At 39.7% G+C, this 20,000-nt stretch overlaps 2 protein-coding genes and 1 long non-coding RNA gene across 4 annotated transcripts in view; 2 read left to right on the top strand and 1 right to left on the bottom strand.

Moving 5' to 3' along the window:
* LOC135098441 (uncharacterized) overlaps positions 1-1,637 on the top strand; it is a 6,001-nt gene extending 4,364 nt beyond the window's left edge. Inside the window, exon 5 of the mRNA XM_064000818.1 lies at positions 1-1,637. This exon is cut by the window's left edge and continues 242 nt beyond it. The gene's annotated coding sequence lies outside the window, so the exon portion shown is untranslated.
* Positions 1,638-6,072: 4,435 nt separating this feature from the next.
* The window catches only part of LOC135098425 (uncharacterized), a 17,370-nt gene continuing 3,442 nt past the window's right edge, over positions 6,073-20,000 (bottom strand). Inside the window, exons 2-9 of the mRNA XM_064000791.1 lie at positions 16,376-16,507; positions 15,968-16,106; positions 15,694-15,825; positions 14,600-14,731; positions 14,156-14,293; positions 9,583-9,711; positions 9,134-9,376; positions 6,073-8,834 (exon numbers count right to left, since the gene is read on the bottom strand). Coding sequence (XP_063856861.1) covers positions 8,641-8,834; positions 9,134-9,376; positions 9,583-9,711; positions 14,156-14,293; positions 14,600-14,731; positions 15,694-15,825; positions 15,968-16,106; positions 16,376-16,507 — 1,239 coding nt within the window. The 3' untranslated portion in view covers positions 6,073-8,640. The remainder of the gene's footprint in view (positions 8,835-9,133; positions 9,377-9,582; positions 9,712-14,155; positions 14,294-14,599; positions 14,732-15,693; positions 15,826-15,967; positions 16,107-16,375; positions 16,508-20,000) is intronic.
* The window catches only part of LOC135098430 (uncharacterized), a 20,196-nt gene continuing 9,431 nt past the window's right edge, over positions 9,236-20,000 (top strand). Inside the window, exons 1-4 of one of the 2 annotated variants that reach the window (XR_010266987.1) lie at positions 9,236-9,406; positions 9,613-9,736; positions 10,809-11,029; positions 15,696-15,829. This is a non-coding gene — a long non-coding RNA (uncharacterized LOC135098430). Of the gene's footprint in view, positions 9,407-9,612; positions 9,737-10,808; positions 11,030-15,695; positions 15,830-20,000 lie in introns of those variants that run through there. The other variant, XR_010266986.1, reaches the window with a different exon arrangement.

Here is a 20,000-nt window from a genome sequence, read left to right as displayed (position 1 = left end):
TTTCCTTCGTACGCACAATAAAATCCCCGGAAGCTCAAAAGTAAGGTGTTTTGACTATGTGTGGAAGAGCAGAAACGGTGAAATGAATAGTGAAGTATAATTTTGAAAAGTACTCGTAGAGTAGCAATAAATTTTCATTCAATTTTAATTAATTTTAACTGGGACCTCGGAGTATAAGTCATTCCTTCACATCTATTGCATTACATATCATTCATCCATCTGCAAAAGCTATATTTGAACTATTATAATCAAGTTTTTCCTATTGATATATCCACATTTTAAATTAAACCAAATCACGCCAGATTTGCAAAGGTATTACAATACTTAACCGTTTGGTGAGGATAAAGAGTTGGTTAGAGGAGAGTGGCAGACCTGTGGCCTGGGTGGGGAGGGGGCCGTAATGCTCTCCCGCACACTGTTGCTGCCGCTGATTGGCACTACTTCGAGTGGATCCAGGTGTGTGTGTGTGTGTGTGTGTAATGAGGGCAGTTTTCACCAGTGCACGAAAAACAAAAATATGTAAAAAAAAAAAAATCCAAGATCTGCATCTTATTATTTCCGTCTCTCTCTCTCTCTCTCTCTCTCTCTCTCTCTCTCTCTCTCTCTCTCTCTCTCTCTCTCTCTCTCTCTCTCTTACAATTAATAAAAACTACATCCGAACTTGTACCACGATCCTTTCCTCTCGAGCGCCACGAGTGTGAATGAGTACGTTCGTGTGTTGGCTGGGTATCAATCCTGGTTATGGCGCAGGCGTTAACTGGTAGCCTAGTCACGTGGCGTCACGATCTATGACGTGAGGTTACCTTCTGCCCAATAGAACGTGAACATCGCCTCTTAGCCAATAAAGAATCTACACGTGTATCACCGTGTGGAGGAAGGAACAGGTAACTAGTTTTATTGTAGCTGGTGCGGGCTTGGCGTCTCTGTGTGCAGGTTGCGAGATTAATTATTGTGATCTTATTATAGTTTCATTGGAAAGATGACGTGTCCTTTGAGCTTCTACGTGTTCAAGGTAAAGGAACTGCGTATCTGGATACTTATGACACACAGACGAATGAAAGGACCATTCTGAAACGTTTCTGCACCTCATCCCGACTGCTTCCAAAATGGTCTAGTTGAAGTTACGCGGGTTTTAAAGTGTTCCAGTGACAGATTAACAAGAATTCTACATTGCAAACAGAGAGAAAAAAAAGACACGCTTGAAAATCTAGTTGATAATCTCTGTGGCCTTTAAAAAAAAAAGAGAGCAAGGTTTTTCAGAATACAGGTCACGGTTTCACGGGTAAGGAGCACGCAAGGTGTTCTTGACGGCCACACGCTCCATCTGTCTGCTTGTCTGCCACAAACGGAACACACTGCAAGCGAACAGCATCCAGTCTTCACTCGGCAGATAAATCTTGAACTGAGGGACGAAACTCGAATACAAATGTAATTTCTGTTCAGATTTATCGAATGAGAAAAGGGAGGCATGAGAGATGTAGCCTTGGAGAAGCGACTGGCCAGTATACAGCGTCCGCCCTTAACTCAGAAGGTAACACTTAAAGGGACGAAACTCGATTCCAAATATGTGATTTTTTCTCAAGTTTATCCATTGATACAAGGAGGAAAGAGAGATGTAGAATCAGAGAAGCTACAGATATCACGTTTGCGACACCAAGTAATTTTTTAAAGGTGTCATAGGAGTTGTCAAGTGGTCTACGCATGCTGCCATATGAGTAGTATTCGTTTCATTGTATGTACACCATGCAGAATTGTGTATATATATATATATATATATATATATATATATATATATATATATATATATATATATATATATATATATATATATATATATATATATATATATGTGTGTGTGTGTGTGTGTGTGTGTGTGTGTGTGTGTGTGTGTATATATATATATATATATATATATATATATATATATATATATATATATATATATATATATATATATATATATATATATATATATATATATATATTGCATCTCGTAGACACAAGTGATGCTGCTTGAGTTGTCACTGGGTCAGGTAAATGCAGCGAATGGGAAGTGCCCAGAGTTGCAGCTTGCACTGGGAAGGAAATATGCAGTGTGTCTGTTTCCCTGTGGTTAACATGAAGAAGCCTTTTAGTGTGTATATTATTTTAATATTTTACACTCCCAAATGGAGTTTTGTGCCGGTTATAGGTGGATTTAATTTAAAGAGTACCCATCGCTATTACACTGAGCCTCTGTTGACAGTAGCTGCTCTGCTTTTAAAGATTAATAGCTAATTATCCTTTAGAAAAAAAATAATAATAATTTTGCATTCAAGAGTTTATTCGAGAGGGAAATTATATAGCTTCTCTCTTCTAGGAAACATGTGAGGGTAAGTGCATGTCATTTCTTAGTAGAGTTTGCTGCATTCTTTATTGTTGCGGCACCCACCCCTTTACACCAATGCTCAGTCTACAGCCCACAGCCAACTAACCACTAGAAATACACTTACCTGGGCAGGCACCAGCTCACATGGAGAAGTGGTATGGTGAATGAAGGTGTTTCTATAACTTGAAAATCATGCTTCTTGATCAAACTGAATCCTCTGTAAGTCTTAATCTAGGCCAGGGCTATTTTTAACTCTCTCTCTCTCTCTCTCTCTCTCTCTCTCTCTCTCTCTCTCTCTCTCTCTACACACACACACACACACACTTGTTCACACTGCACATACTTTGAGTAGTGCTACCATACCATACCGCAGTGCTGTGTCAGGTGACGTTGGCGACAATGGAGTGCCACACTCTTCAGTTCCCAGCCAACTTCACTACTTCTTCCATCTTCTTTCTTCCCACCATCTTGATTCCATCCATGTACTTCATCCTCTGTCTCCCTCGTGCTCTCTTCTCCTCGATCATCCCCAAGAGACAGTCTCTCTCAAAACCATCCCCCCTCGAAACTTGCCCCAGATACCCAAGCTGTCTTCTTTTCACTTTGGTCATCAGCTCCGTCGTGCCGGCCATCTGCAACACTTCCTGGTTTGTCCTTCTTGCCACCCACGGGACCCTCATAATTCTTCTGATGAACTACATCTCCGCCGCCTCCAGTCTCTTCTTCATTTCCTTACTAAGAGTTCAGGTTTCACAACCGTATAGCATAACGGACCATATATAAGTCTTCAAAATTCTTAGCCGGATCCCAGTGCTCAAATTCCTGCTTGTCAGTATCCTTCTCATTTGTCCAAAAATAGTTTTCCCCATTCCAATTCTTGATCTTATTTCCACATCACTTCTATCATCTTCGTCCACCAAACTTCCCAAGTTATCTGAATGATCTAACTTGCTTCACTGCCTGTCCATCTACATTCACATTCATCCTCAATTGTTCCTTTCTCTTGGTCACTCCCATCACTTCTGTTTTACCGATGTTAATCTTCAATGCAACTCCCCTACATTCCTTATCCAGTCGATCCACCAGTCTTTGTAACTTTTCTTCCATGTCTGCAACTAATACCGTATCATCCACATATCATGTTATTTACATTCATTCCTCCCACCTTAATACCTTCCAAATCTGTCATTTCATCCATGACAGCCTGCAAGTAAAGTGAGAACAAGTCTGGTGACAACACACAGCCCTGTCTCACTCCTCTCTCTATTTTAACCCAGTCACTTTTTTTCATCTCCAATTCTCACCACAGCTCTCTGCCCAGTACAGGTTGGTCATTACCCTTAAATCAGCAGTATCTACACCTAATCTTCTCAACCTCTCCACCAGTACCTCATGACGTACCATATCAAACGTTTTTCAAAATCAACAAAGCACATAAACAGGTCTTTCTGCTTCTTTATGGCTTTCTCTATAATGGTTCTTAATACAAAAAAATTGCATTCTTCATTCCTTTACCTTTCTTAAAACCAAACTGTGCTCTGTCCACTGTTTCCTTGATTTTTCTCTTCAACCTCTCATCTATCACTCTCAGTACAATCTTCACCACCTGACTCATAATACTTATTGTTCAATGTTTACCACATTCTACTGCTCCTTCCTTCTTTGGTATTACAATGAATTCAGACTCCTCCATTCTCTCAGGTATATTACCTGTGTCATATATCTGATTTGCTAACTCTGTAATCTTCTCTATTGCAAAGTCCCCAGCAGCCTACACCATCTCAACCACCACTCCATCACTCCCCTCCACCTTCCTCCACTTCATCCCTCTCACAGCTTTCTCCACCTCACATCTTAAAATTGAAGGCCCTTGCTCGATTTCTCCAAGCTCTTGTCTCTCTCTCCTCTTTCATTTCCATACAGTTCTCCAATGTACTCTTCCCATCTCTTTAGAACTTCTTCTCTCTCTGTCAAGATGTTACCATTTTTGTCTTTTGCTATTGTGCTCCTGGTTGTTCTCTGTTTCCCTGTTATTTCTCTGATTTTCCCTGCCATTAACCTGGAGTCTACATTTTCCAACTGTTTCACTTCACACATCTTTCCTAGCCACTGCTCTTTCCTATCTTTACACATTTGTCTTATACTTCTGTCCAATTCTCTGTATCTTTCCTCTGAAGTGTTCTTTACTTTTCTTCTCTCTTCCATTAGATCCAGGATTTCATCAGTCATCCACGCCTTCCTTCTCCTTTTTTTCTCATTCAGAATAATATCTTCTGCTGCACTCACCAACACACCTCCCAGTACTCTCCAACTTCTCTCTACACCCTCATCTTCTGCTTCATCCCACAAAATGCTGTATCTGTTAGACACCTCCACAGCATACTGTTTGCCAGCTTCTTTCTCTTTTCATAGTATATTCCAGTCTTTCCTCACTTTCTTGTTTTCTTCATTTTTTTGAACTTCACTCTCATTTCAGTCACCACAGGAACATGATCACATCCTACACCACAGTCTGCTTTCGGATATGTCTTCACCTGCTGTAGGCTGTTCCTGAACCTTTTATTGATTGTAATACAGTCTATTTGGTTCCTCACTCTATCTGCTGGACTCCTCCTTATGTATAAGTGTCTTGGGTGATCTCTGAAAAACATGTTTATTATCACTTGATCCCAACTTTCGTGCCATTCCACCCACTTGTCTCCCCTTTTGTTTCTCTTTCCCAGAACAAAACTTCCCACCACATTTCCACTGTGACCTCCCTCTTTTGCATTTAGGTCCCCCATTACTAAGGTCACTTCTGGTTTACGTTGACCCCTGGCACTATCCACTTGCTCAAAGAAGGTATCTACCTCGTCATCACTATGATCTCCTGTTGGTGCATACACTTGGATTATATTCAGTCCAGTGGGCTTAGCATTGATCTTAACCAAAATCACCCTCTCAGATACTTGCCAACTCCCAACCACTGCTTCTGCCACCTCCTTCCACAGCAGCACCCCCACACCCACCTCATGTCTCTCTCCCCCTGAATAGTACATTGTCCAACCTCCTGAATTTATCTGCCCAGAACCCATCCATCTAACTTCACTCACTCCCACCACATCAGTTTCATCCTCTCCACCTCCTTCTTCAGGTTATCCAACTTTCCCACCTGATACAGGGTTTTTACATTCCATGTAGCAATTCTTCTGCAACAATTCCACCTAGCAGTAGTCCGATTTCAACTCCCAGACACCTGCTTTGCATGTCCGGGTGCACTGCCAGCAGTCTCTTGATTACGGATGGGCATCACCTGCCAGTCATGATCCCACTGTCCAGGCGCGACAGCATCCCCACTGGAGATGCTCCCGTTGATGCCATTGAGCGTATTCTTTTTTTGTGGCACTTCCATTGTTATTCTTGGTTAAAATACATGGTAGGATCACCACTCCCTTTCCACGGATTTGGTCCACTGTCTCTTATTGGTTATTTGAAACTGCCCTGTTTTTCTACAGGGTATTCCTCCATCCACCACCCGGAGGACGCGCCTAATAGGAGTTTTCTCTCCTCTAGGTGAGTAGTGCTAGGATAGTCAAACTATGTGCAGTACACACACTCACACTAGAGGAAAGGATAGAGGAGAAAGTAGGATAAGGAAGGGGAATTTGAATGAAGGTGAACTAATGAAATGGCTCTTTAATGTTCATCTTTTATTTTATGCTGTATGTGGGTGAAGTGAGTGTTGGTATGTGCTCAACACCAATGCTCTCATCCTGCTGTTTGGTGACACATTTGCTACCTCCACCCTCACTTCTCTTTACATTTCTATGAGCAAGAAAAAATCAAACACGCTGATTAATGTGCCATCTAGTCATTATCCTTCATTACACATATCTAATACCTATTAACCCTAGAAATATGGATGGTTTCTTGGAACATTTCAAATAAGTCCATTTTTAACTTGAAACATTATGAAACTAGACACCATGAATTTTACCAAACACAGCACACACACAGCTCACTCATTTTAAGACAACACCTGTGAAACTTAGTAAAAATGTGTAATTTCAGCCTAAGTAAGAGTATAAGACAACCTCTGCTTTCAAAGAGATAGTTATCTTCACCTTATAATCCATGCAAGGTTATAATTGCCAACAGTATGTGGAAGTTGAATATGGCATAATTTGAATATTCCAATAAGGAGTAATGTTAATAGCTGTGATTCTGCTCCATGGGTGCATGGGAACACATAGACATGTAATATCAAACAAACAAGCTATTAGTGAAGCTCACATTACAAGTACATAAGCAAGCTATCATATGCTTGTAAGTTAAAATTGGAAATATGTTGAAATGTAAATGGTTTAACAATCAGATGAAACTGTAAATGATGTGGTATTTGTGCAACAAACAGACAAAAGGAATTAGAGCAATGGGGGGCCAAGTTGTCTTCCTCTGAGTCAGGTGGTGAGGGAGTGGAAGATGTGGTCCATGCTAGTCCATTTTTTTTCTGTTCTTTTCTTATAAATCAAGACTTTCCAAGGGCACAGGAAGTGGAGCTCATTTAATTTTCTGCTTACAAAAAAATGAATATTGAAAGAGTTCTCAGAAGGCTACTTTAGTCCTGAAAATATCTTGATGCTCCTCTTTTAAAATGATAATAAGAGGAAAGAAAGGTAGAAACAGGTTGGGAGTTCCAGAGTTAAACAGTGAATGGGATTGAAGACTAAAGGTATTAACTAATTCTTGCATTAATAAGGTGGACAGAATAATGGTGAAGATAAGTAATTTGTTGATGGTCCTGACAGATCTCACATTGCTTAAAATGGAATGACTGTGACTGATTGTGCTGTACTTTGTATATTTTCAAGCCATGCAAATATATCTTGAAAAAACTTGGCTATTCTTAGTATAAAGAGCTGATAAAACCAAGTTGATAGCATTCTCCTGCCCTCTCAACATCCTCTTGGAGCAAAATGAATGCAGTTAACTAAGTCAAGTGATGTTTTATAAATAGCATCAAATTTTAGAAGAAAAAGAAAAAGAAAACTTGCAACTAGGTAACATTCTTGTTCTGTTAGCACTTCCACATTTAAGTGATCTCATTACTTTGTTCATGTGCATGATCTGAAAGACATATTGATATATCTAAGAAATCAAGAAAGAATATTGATGTGATGGAGTGCTTTCAGTGAACAAAATAGTGTTATGGAAAGAAATCTTTCGCTACCATGAAAGAGAACAGTTCATACTCAGTGCATTCTTCATGTAAAAATATTTAGATAGAAAATCTAAAGCCTGGAAACCAGGAGTCATAGAGATTATAAGTTTTTGCAGCATAGCACTGTAGTTGTGCATGAACACTGATTGTATAGACATGATTCTGACTGAGAAAGATGTTATACATCAGATATGGGCAAAGTAGCTTGAGAGATTGCTTAATATGGAAGTGAATAAAGAGCATCAGATTGTTGCATTAGAAATAGAGCAAGGAATGAATGTGTCAAGGAGTTAAGTGGGTTCTTAATCATGAAGGAGGATGTGCTAAAGGCAGTAAGGGGATGAAAATTGGAAAAGGTTGTAAGTTTGGACAAATATGTGGATGTAAGTTTGGAATGTGGCAGTGACTTGCTGAGTAGTTGGAATCTCTTCACAAAATGGAGGTCAGTGTTTTTTATTGTTGTAATCAGTCATTGTTAACACTCATAACACAGAGAAATAAATAAAGTTTCCATGGACATAGGAGAGAGAGAGAGAGAGAGAGAGAGAGAGAGAGAGAGAGAGAGAGAGAGAGAGAGAGAGAGAGAGAGAGAGAGAGAGAGAGAGAGAGAGAGAGAGAGAGTAGGTTAATTTTGTCCTTTTAGACAACATAACTATCTAAGACATTGTAATACAAAAACAAGTGTTGAAAACACTTTATGGGAAAAATTGTCCGACAGTGAAAGCATTCACTGAAAAAAGTTGATGTGGTAATCTTAGTCACCTTATGGCTTTTCTAGGATCAATACTTTCTATTTCTCCCAGGAAAGCAACATGTCTCAATGTCCCTGCAATTTATAGGCTATTTGAATATGCCTACCCTTCACCCACTTCCTCCCTGAAGTGAATTTGCTCCCCAGAATGAATTTGCAAGTAACACAAGTGATGTGCACACAGTAATATACCCTGGAAAAAAGAAGTTAGGATTCATAAATATCAAGGTTATTTTCCTTCTTGACAGTATTTGGTGTAAATTTGCTGTTACCAATGTAGATGAAATTTTGACCAAGCTCCTCAAAACCTGCTGAAATTCATCAGTTCATTGTAGCCTCACATGAAACCATTGAGCTTGACAAGTCCAGGCATCCAGTGAGTTTGACTTCCCAGTAAGGTGCCATGAGAAAGGGGGAAATTTTTGCCACAAAACCACAATTGGGAAAGAAAGACAGGAAGTTTTTTGTTCCCTCCACACCACCTTGCCAGGGCAGGAAAGAGACACCAGTAGCAGCTGTGGGAGCAAGAAGTACTACAGTTGATGAAAGTCTTTTTGATAGGTCAGATTGCATGAGCCTGAGTAATTTTTGGAAGCATTAATAATTTTAATGATAATAATAATTTTAAAGTGCTAAACACACAACCTCATACACACACAAAACTGAATATGTTTACATTAGCATTTAACATTTACTTTTACGAATTTCTTTAGCATTCATGAAGATAACTTTTTACTTAGTAGATTCCAGTGGCTGAAGTTAATGTTTTGATCAGCAGTGCCCACCTCTGCAAAAAAACTGAGTCCACACTCACAGGATCCATTGTCCCAGAGGAGTTGTCCATTCTTGTCATTAATTGGTATATAGAAATTTCCCAGCAGGTCATGCTCGCTTCCCTCTGTCTTCATCAGTTCAAACTCAGCTGCATTCTTTGGTGTAAACATCTTGGCCTGAATTGCCCAACAGAAGATCCACAGGGCATCCCAGCTCATAGGGACAAATGTCATAAACAGTGCCCAGCGCCCTCCAACAGCTGTGAATCCTCCACTAGCATAGTCTGCAACAGGAAATTAAGGGAGGGTTCAAGGTGGGCATTATGGCATTTTAGCTACTGTAGATATGAAGAGCTAAGAGTGCTTAGATTTTCTGAGATTACTGGAACTTGGTATAGTTTTCACAACACGTACAAATGAATTGAGCTTTGACAATTCAACTTTTTAATGTGGATGATGACAGCAAGTCATGAGTGTGTTCCTTACTCACCATACTGGCACCTGGTGTTGTTGTCTGCAGGCAAGAACTTTTCTGCACACTGGCACACGCCAACACATGTGCTGTTATTCATGCCAACTACACACTCTATGGTGGAGGTGCAGGCCTCTCCGAGACTCACTGGTGGTGTTGGTGGTGGTAGAAGGTAGGAAGAAGGGATTATATTAATTGTGATGGTAGTGGTGGTGGTAGTAGTAGTAGTAGTGATAATAATAATAATAATAATAATAACAATAATAATAATAATAATAATAATAATAATAATAATAATAATAATAATAGTAATATGGTTTTTATACAAAAAGGAGATGAGCTGAAAACAAAAAATTAGATTATATATAGAAAGGCCTTTTGCATTTCCATTTGACAAAGTGTACAGCATAATAGTGTACTAGTTTTTGTGGCATCTCAGTTCCTAAGCATGTGCTTCATAATGAATCTTCAATATTGAATGATAATACTTGCATGCAAAAATATCCAACTTTTAAATAAAGATAATGTTAATTATTCATGACACTTAGTGTCTCTTTTGTGTCACTTGTCTGATTTTGTCAACATATATGATGTTTATGTCAGAACCATGTTTTATCAACTGAAAGATGAAACAGGTGTTGGTGTTCCCAGTCGTGATGTTGAAAACTCAGTAGTTCACTAAAGATTTATTGACTTAGTAGATGGCTAAGACACTGGGAGTATCACACTCATTATATGGTCATATGTTTAAGTTACATATGTACAACACACAAAGTAGAAACTCACTTCTAACATCTAATCAAATGAATTCATATCTAACTCCACTATGGACTTTCAAGTCATAATTTTTCCATATGTTTATGCATTCACAATTTCACATTTATGTAATTTACATCCAACAGTGTTTTCTGACATTTGTTATTAAATAGATGTAAGACCTAACATGTGAAGACAGAGAGCCACATCTTAGTTATACATTATTTACTATTTGATTAAGTACATAGTCCAAACTTTATAAATCTCTCTCTCTCTCTCTCTCTCTCTCTCTCTCTCTCTCTCTCTCTCTCTCTCTCTCTCTCTCTCTCTCTCTCTCTCTCTCTCTCTCTCTCTCTCTCTCTCTCTCTCTCTCTCTCTCTCTCTCTCTCTCTCTCTCTCTCTCTCTCTCTCTCTCTCTCTCTCTCTCTCTCTCTCTCTCTCTCTCTCTCTCTCTCTCTCTCTCTCTCTCTCTCTCTCTCTCTCATCAGGCTGAGACTGAAGGGCAAGCCCAGCCTCACAATTAAGCCCAATGGACTGCATGTGCTGGACCACAAGAGCAGTTCTCACTCCCACCTGTCACAAGTCAAGAACGACTTCACACCAGCCTTGAATCGCTAGATAGAAGTGGACTTCATGTCCAAGCTGAACAAGTTCATGAAGGACCACAATACACCCATCACCAGGCTGCCACACATCAGATACAAGCAGCGTGAGTGTTGCCTCCCCTTCCTGTCTTCACTTATAGTGCTGCACCTCTGTCTTCATGCTCCTCTGTTTTATAACCATTAGGTTGGTATTGCTGTACAAAGATTCTTCATCTTTCAGTTTTTTCCAAAGCCAGAGATAATATTTTTCATGTTAGTGGCAGTGCTTAATGCTTAGTGGCAGTGCTTCCTCCTCCCACCCTCCACAAAGTACTCAATCTTATGCCAGTATGATGAAGTGTCACTATGAGAGGTATGTACATCGCTCTAAATGTTCTCCTCCTGCTTTCTTGTGAATGGTCACACCAACTGCACTCTTTGCTGCACTAGTCTGTGAAACACTGAAAGGAAAGAGGCATCATGATGTCTGCACATGAGACTTTCCATGCATATTGTGCTATGTGAAGTGTTACTTTACCATCAACCACTTAGGTTTATCATTTTTCTTGCTTCTATTGCTATGGTTGAGTTGAACTTGGGTTCTTGCTCACATCATCCTCTTTTTCTTAATACTATTTATACTCCACATTCCACACAGCCAGCCCAGGCAAAGTCAGTGTTCCTCAGGGTTCTGTCCTGTCACCCACTCTCTTCTTAATATTCATCAATGACCTTCTAAATCAAACTTTTTTGTCCTATCCACTCCTATGCTGATGATACCACCCAGCACTTTTCCACATCATTTCATAGATGTCCAACCCTTCAGGAAGTAAACATTTCACGCAGGGAAGCCACAGAATGCTTGACTTCTGATCTTTCTAAAATTTCTGATTGGGGCAGAGCAAACTTGGTATTGTTCATTGCCTCAAAAACTCTATTCCTCCATCTATCAACTCGACACAACCTTCCAGACAACTATCCTCTCTTCTTCAATGACACTCAACTGTCCCCATCTTCTACACTGAACATCCTCGGTTTGCCCTTTACTTATAATCTGAACTGTAAACTTCACATCTCACCTCAAGCTAAAACAGCCTCAATGAAGTTAGGCATTCTGAGACATCTCCACCAGTTTTTCTCAACCCCCTCCCCCCAGCTGCCAACTCTGTATAAGGGCCTTATCCATCCATGTATGGAGTATGCTTCACATGTCTAGGGGGGTTCCACTCATACCCCTCTTCTAGACAGGGTGGAATCAAAAGCTTTTTGTCTCATCAACTCCTCTCCTCTAACTGACTGTCTTCAGCCTCTCTCATCATTGCAATGTTACATCTCAAGCTGTCTTCTACAGCTATTTTCGTGCTAACTGCTCTTCTGATCTTGCTAACTGCATGCCTCCCCTCCTGTGGCCTTGCTGCACAAGACTTTCTTCTTTCTCTCAACCATATTCTGTCCACCTCTCTAATGCAAGAGTTAACTAATCATTCATCCCTTTTTCTGGTAAACTCTGGAACTCCCTGCCTGCTTCTGTATTTCCACCTTCCTATGACTTGATTTCCTTCAAGAGGGATGTTTCAAGACACTTATCCTTCAATTTTTGACAACCGTTTTGAGCCCTTTTCTGGGACTGGCATCTCAGTGTTTTTTTTTTTTTTTTTATGGATTTTTGTTGCCCTTGGCCAGTGTCCCTCCTACATAAAAAAAAAAAGTCCTGTCCACCAAATGATATCACACCATGCTTCTATGTACTGTGTTGTTTCCCTCTGAGCGTGGGCACAACAATGCATTGTACTACAACTTGCAGTAAGTGTTGGCTACTTTTTTCCTAATATCTATATATATCTTCTAGAATGATTTGTAATACCTTTAGATTTCTGGTATTTATAACAGTGTATCCACCATTGGAAGTACATACATACAAATTTATCATCTGATTGTTTGGTTAGTACTTTACCTCCTTTGTAAAAGACTAATTGCACTGTTCTTTTAATCATGTTTTTTTGTCAAAATCATACAAAAAAATATATATTTGGTTAGGCTGCAAATTCTTATGGGTGTTTTGGGAGCTTGTGTGTCTGGCATTTACTAGCTATTCTGGATTTGACAGCAGTATTGTATCAGTAACAGATGCAACAGACAACCACTTTACTTCTCTGCTGACTTCCCACACACATGCTGAAGTCAGTGAAGTAAGAGTAATACATACAAGTAAAGTCAATTTCTAAATGTTACAAGTATGTAGATATCAACATACACACACACACACACACACACACACACACACACACACACACACACACTCACAGAAAAAAAGATATACAGAAATTGAAAAGAATACAGAGGATAATGACAAAGACGGTACCAAAATTGAAAGACTTCAGCTATGAAGAAAGACTTGAAGAGATTGTATTACCTGTTAAATTTACATTCTTTAGAGAGACGTAGGTTAAGAGGGGACCTGATAGAAGTCTTTAAGTGGTATAAGGGTTATAACAAAGGGGATGTAAGTAAAATTCTTAGGATCAGCAACCAGGATAGAACAAGAAATAACGGATTCAAGCTTGAAAAATTTAGGTTTAGGAAGGAGATAGGAAGAAATTGGTTCTCAAATAGAGTGGTAGATGAGTGGAACAGACTCACTAATCATGTTGTTAGTGCTTGAACATTAGGGAGCTTTAAGAAAAGATTAGATGGGTTTATGGATGGGGATAATAAATGGAAATAGGTGGGTATATTTCATACAGGGACTGCCATGTGTAAGCCTGGTCACTTCTTGCAGCTTCCCTTATTTCTTATGTTCTTATGTTCTTATGTACCAACACTACAAGGAAGAAGAGAAAGAGGAGACCTTATAATGATGTACAAATTAGTAAACAATATAGAAAAAGTAGACAGAAATTACTTGGTACCACAGATGGAGGGAGAGAGACAGACGAGGGGGCATAGGAAGAAAATAAAGAAGAGTAGATGTTCGAGCAACATAAAGAAATACAGCTTCCCATATAGAATTATTGAAACCTGGAATTATTTGAAGGAAGAATGGATTGTGGCAAACAGTGTACACATGTTTAAAGAGAAACTGGATAAATATGGTCATGGAGACAGGACAAGATGAGCTTTGGCTCATGCCCTGTACAGTACAACTAGGTAAATACACACACACACACACACACACACACACACACACACACACACACACACACACACACACACACACACACACACACACACACACACACACACACACTTACAAGCCCTGCAGGAGTCTCCCTCATCAATGGCTCCAGGGGTACAGACACACATGCCTTCTGTGACATTGAGGCAGACGTTATATTGTGTCAAGGTGCACTGGGTGTCTACAGCACAGGCCTCCCCCTTTGCTGCTGCAGCTGGGGAAGAGAAGGTTTTAAAAGGTATGAGACAGTGGGGAATGTCTGCACCACAAGATTCTGCTAACTCATTAGGAAACATAAGTGATGTCTTATATTAGTTATGATATTAAATGTGCTCAGATTTAGATTCCTAGATTTAGATTTAAATTAGATTGCAAATTAACAAAACTTGACAGGAGGTAGGTTGTTCTTTAAGGACATGACACACCCATTGCACCAAATAGCTGGCTTGATGGATATGAAACAGGTTGTTGCTTTCATCATCATGAGGAGAAAGTGCATGAAATGAGGTTGTTCACTCACTGTACAAGCAGGTGTTGTTGTTGAAGTCAGGAGTGAGGCCATAGATGCACTGGCAGGTACCCTCAGAGCAAACAGTGTTGTTGACTGTTCCCTGACACTGCTCATTACTACTGCAGGACACTCCAAGGTTAACTGTTGGATGGTGGCAGTAAGATTACTCATTCATAAGAACGTATGAAAACAAGGAAAGCTGCAAGAAGCCATCATGCCTACACATGGCAGTTCCTATATGAAACATAACTACATATTTCTGTCTATCATCCTTATCCATTAAACTGCCTAATCTTTTTTAAGGTTCCCTAATGATTCAGCAGTAAAAGTTAGAGGCTGTCTTATGATAATGTGTTGGAACTTTTGTGAGGCACTCCAGAGAAAGTCACAAGACAATCAAGAGTTCTTGGGAGACACAACAGTATTGTCTCTGCATTCTTTGTTGATTGGTTCTTGATTTTCTCATAGTCAAGTAATTGTCTCAGTTACCTAACACCAGTTTTGAGATGCTTTAAATAATTTTGTTCCTTATGGGATGGGGACGAAGTGACTTCCAAAATTGAGGAGACCAGATCTTCATGAGACACTTGAGACATTCCAGAGGCACTGTCATGTGACTTTTTCAGAATAAATTGTTTTGGTGTAAACAAGGACCACACAGTTTCTCATGACTGTAGCCAAGTTTACAGAATAAGGTTGGATTTTTCTGAGATAGTAGTGAGACAGACAAGACACAGTGTCATACGAAGTTTGCCCTGCTCCATGAAACTTTAGGATGGTCCTGCTCTAGTCCTTATATGTTTTTGCAACTCCTCTTTCCTATCCTTACTTTGCATCTTCCTGTTGTGACATAATTTACTCTCTCTCTCTCTCTCTCTCTCTCTCTCTCTCTCTCTCTCTCTCTCTCTCTCTCTCTCTCTCTCTCTCTCTCTCTCTCTCTCTCTCTCTCTCTCTCTCTCTCTCTCTCTCTCTCTCTCTCTCTCTCTCTCTCTCAGTGTTATTACATGTTGTACTGTCTCTGATATACCTTCCTGGCCTACTTGCCTTCACCACTGTCTCTGTCCCACCTTCTCTCATACCCACCCTCATGCTCCACCACTCACAGATTGTACAGCTCCCTCCATCGTCAGGAAAGGCTGGCGGCACACAACTACAGTTGCCACCCACACAGGCAGCATGTGATATTCCAGCACAAAGAGAGTCATCTCTGCAAGCCTCACCTAGCTGCCTGTAGGCTTTAGAGAAAAACATCAGATTTACAAGTTGTCAAGAAAGGGAGGGAGAGGTTAGCAAAAATTCCCTTGAAGGAGAGATGAATGGACGAAGGGAAGGAAGCTGTTATAGGAAGTGAAGGAATAGGGATGGACATCAGTTTACCAGAATAGAGTCTCGTCTCAGCATCGCCAATGGTTTGAGTGACAGAAGAGTAGGTGGTGCAGTGGCTGGAGGTGGTGAGGGTGTAGTCAAGGCAGTCCATGCTGGTACAGAGGGCACTGCACTCTATGCTTGTTTGTACCTGAGGGGATGTTAGACTGTCAGGGCGAAAGTTTAGGAGAGAAAGTATTGGTGAGTATAGATGGCACTGCAGTCTATGTTCATCTGTACTTGAGGAGATGTTTGCCATAAAACCACAGCCTGCTTACACAAGTAGAGAGCAAGGCAGATGAAGAATGCTTGTTTCATTAAAAAGCTAATACGCATCTGAATCTCACCATTACTTCTGTAATGATGAAAACAGTAAGAATGACAATGCTTAAATAAAGAAAAGAGTAAGAAGAAGCCTACCATTTTGGACACCAACTGTATTCCTCCTTCCACCTGTGTCATGTCCTGTTTGGTGAACTTTCTGCTGGGAATGGTATTCACTGCTCCTGCCACCATCACCATCACACTCATCACCAACACCACCAGAACCATCTGAAACATTGAAGTGCGTGTCAGTGTGTGTGTGTGTGTGTGTGTGTGTGTGTGTGTGTGTGTGTGTGTGTGTGTGTGTGTGTGTGTGTGTGTGTGTGTGTGTGTGTGTGTGTATATATATATATATATATATATATATATATATATATATATATATATATATATATATATATATATATATATATATATATATATATATATATATATATATATATATATATATCTGCAACCCATTACTTTATGACTGTCTTTTGGTCTTATATAAAGTCTTACTGAAACTTTCTTGGCAGTTGGGCATCCTTGCATCCCTTGTCATGCCATTCCTTCACCAAAATACTTTTTCACTGGTATCAGTTATAGTAGGGTACGCAACAACGCAAAGTCATTATAATGTATAACTGCAATAACGCACTGAAATTTTGATAAATATTTAATTGGAATAATGACCCAAAACTGACATAATGAATTCGCCACACATGCAAACACTGGAATTTTAATAAATGTCTAATTGAAATAACAAACCAAAACTGTCAAGATGAACTTTCCATTTGTGTGGGCACTGAAATTTTAATGAAGATTTAATCAGAATAACAAACTAAAACTTGCAAGACTAACTTGCCAGCTGTGTGAACTGCTGCTCACCTATCTGGTGTCTGTCCCTTCCTTCCTTTTTTCTCCCTTCTCTCATCTTGTCTCAAACTTCCCTCCCTGTCATCTCCTCTCCCCATTATCCGTCAGAGATAAGGGACTAGGGAGTTATACGAGTACCTCACTCTCTCTTCCCCTCATTCATTTTATGCCATTTTCAGTTCATCCTTTCTCACTCTTTCTCACTCTCATATATGTAATTCCATTTTCATTCTCAATCAGTCTCATTCTATTCAGCAATCCTTACTTCTTACTTTCAGAGAGAGAGAGAGAGAGAGAGAGAGAGAGAGAGAGAGAGAGAGAGAGAAGTGAAATAGTTATCTGGAAAAGGCCAAAAGGAGAAAGAATAGGGGGAGAGAGAGAGAGAGAGAGAGAGAGAGAGAGAGAGAGAGAGAGAGAGAGAGAGAGAGAGAGAGAGAGAGAGAGAGAGAGAGAGAGCTCTGACTTATGGGGTTTACTGAAAGTATATACGATGTGACACCAACAGTAGGTAAATGTAACCTATACTTGTCAAACAGTGTGAAACTCAGGCTGATAATGCGCGAAACTTGGGATGGCAAGAATTTGGGACTAGGCATGAAACTTGGGAGGGCACTGTATATATTTGCTGTGTTATCTCAAAATGCAGAAGTGCAAATGTGCTTATTTTGATGGATGTATTTTTTTTATTGTGGAATTTTTATATTATTTTCTGGTTCCATGGAGCCAATTAATTTTTCCCATAGGTTCTTCTATCACTATAATGCACCATACTGAACACTACAGTGGAATGAATCATGTTTGTTGTTGCATACCCTACTGTATATAGCCTGTTTCTTTATTTGTTTCATCATTCTTATGCAGCTGCATTACTCAAACTATGTCATCATGGCTTGCATATTTCCCATTGCATACCAACACAGTAAAATGCTAAGTCTGAAACAAACACAGCCATTTTTATGAGTCAAAACAAGGAGTGGTCTGTGAAATACCCACTCCTGATCCTGATTTTGATATTGTCAAGCAACAGATTCATTTACTCTATCTGGCTGAAACATGCAAAGGACTAACCCAAGTCCCCAGTATAAACATGTTCTCCCAGCCCACATTTCAGGCTGTAAAAGAGACATTACCAATTTGTGCAATATGACACACATTGATGTGAGTTTCCATCATGTGGCACAGGCTGCTTCAGTGGCAAGCAGTCCCATGCAGTAGGTACACCCTTCAGATTTGTGACTCTTTCTGAGTTGCATTTGACAAACTGTTGCCACTTGCAATGACTTAAAGTTCATTAAGTGTGAGGTTTGTTTGATAAGCATGAAAGGTTCCTTGTACCCAATATTCATTATATTAAGATTCTTTATATTGAGGGATTGCTGTATATGGTACTTGCTACTTCCTTCATCACTGCATGACTTCTGGAATATAAAAATTATAGGTACACACACAAGCAATACACTGCATAGTGTAGTGGTTAGTATACTTAGTCAAGGAGGCCAAGGTTTGAGTTCCAGGAGCATTGAAACAGATAGACAAGACTCTTAATGTAACCCAAGAGGTTATGACTTTGCTAACACACCACACATCACACTGGTGTGTGTGGTGTGAGTGGTCTCAGTTCTACCCAAAGATCAGTCACTGTGAGCTCTGAGCTCTTTCTCCAAGGAAATGGCTGGCTTTGTCACAAAACCAGGCAGATGATCATGGGCAAATAGTGCACACACACACACACACACATACACACACACACACACACACACACACACACACACACACACACACACACACACACACACCCACACGCACACACACACACACACACACACACACACACACACACACACACACACACACACGCACACACACACACACACAGCATTCTGCTTAGAAAGGAGGCTAGCTTGTTTCTATCATGGATAATATATATACAATTAGTACTCTAACTGCAAGTAGTAGAAATAAAGGAAAATCAAGACAGGATTACAAAAGACTGTGGTAAGGTGTTTCTCACCCAATCAATAACTCGGAGCATTACTTATTGGTGTATATGTAATGTACATTTATAATATGTACACTATACTGTTGAGCCTCACTTAGCACAAATTGACTGACTCAGAAATCCATGGTTTGTTTGAATGGATAAAATGTTCAGTGATCTACACAGTGTGACTTATGATGGTTCAAGTGGCAGTAATGCTTACTTATGATGGATTTACTTGGATGTAACTTCAGTTTATCTGAACCCAAACTCAGCTTATCAGAATATAGGCCCAGTTCATTGGAACATAAGTCTGTTTCAGTGAAATGTAATTGGATTGGAATGGTAATAATTTTTTTTTAATACAAGTTATGGTAGGAGAGGCTTTGCTCAGCACAAAAAACTTAAATATGCACAGCAGACTCAAGAACCCAGTAATAATAGGCAAGGGAGCATCTCAATAACCTATATAACAGTAGTGATAGGCAAGGGAGCAGCTCAAGAACCCATGTAACAGTAGTAATGGGTGAGGGTTGACATAAAAGTTGTGGGTAGATATGAAAATATAAAATGATGTTAAACACAAAAGACTTGTAATCAGAGTGGCTCTAATACATAAAATACATGGTTGATACAATCTAATACATGGCTGAAGGTCTTGTTAGCTGCTCCTGGACTAAAAGCCTACCATGAACTGCTGGGATGTTTTGGAAAATGTGGCAGGACTACTTTTTTTTTTTTATAGAAGAGAGGCTTTAGCCTAAGGCAGCAAAAAGGCCCATTGAGGTGCCAGTTCTCATGGAGAACAGCTGAATGAATTATTCAAAGTTGGAGGATAAGTATCTTGAAACCTCCGTCTTGAAAGAGTTCAAATCATAGGAAAGG

Source organism: Scylla paramamosain, chromosome 4 (assembly GCF_035594125.1).
Source record: "Scylla paramamosain isolate STU-SP2022 chromosome 4, ASM3559412v1, whole genome shotgun sequence".
In the NCBI taxonomy this organism is placed as follows: Eukaryota; Metazoa; Arthropoda; class Malacostraca; order Decapoda; family Portunidae; genus Scylla; species Scylla paramamosain.
This window is presented reverse-complemented; position numbering and strand designations above follow the sequence as displayed.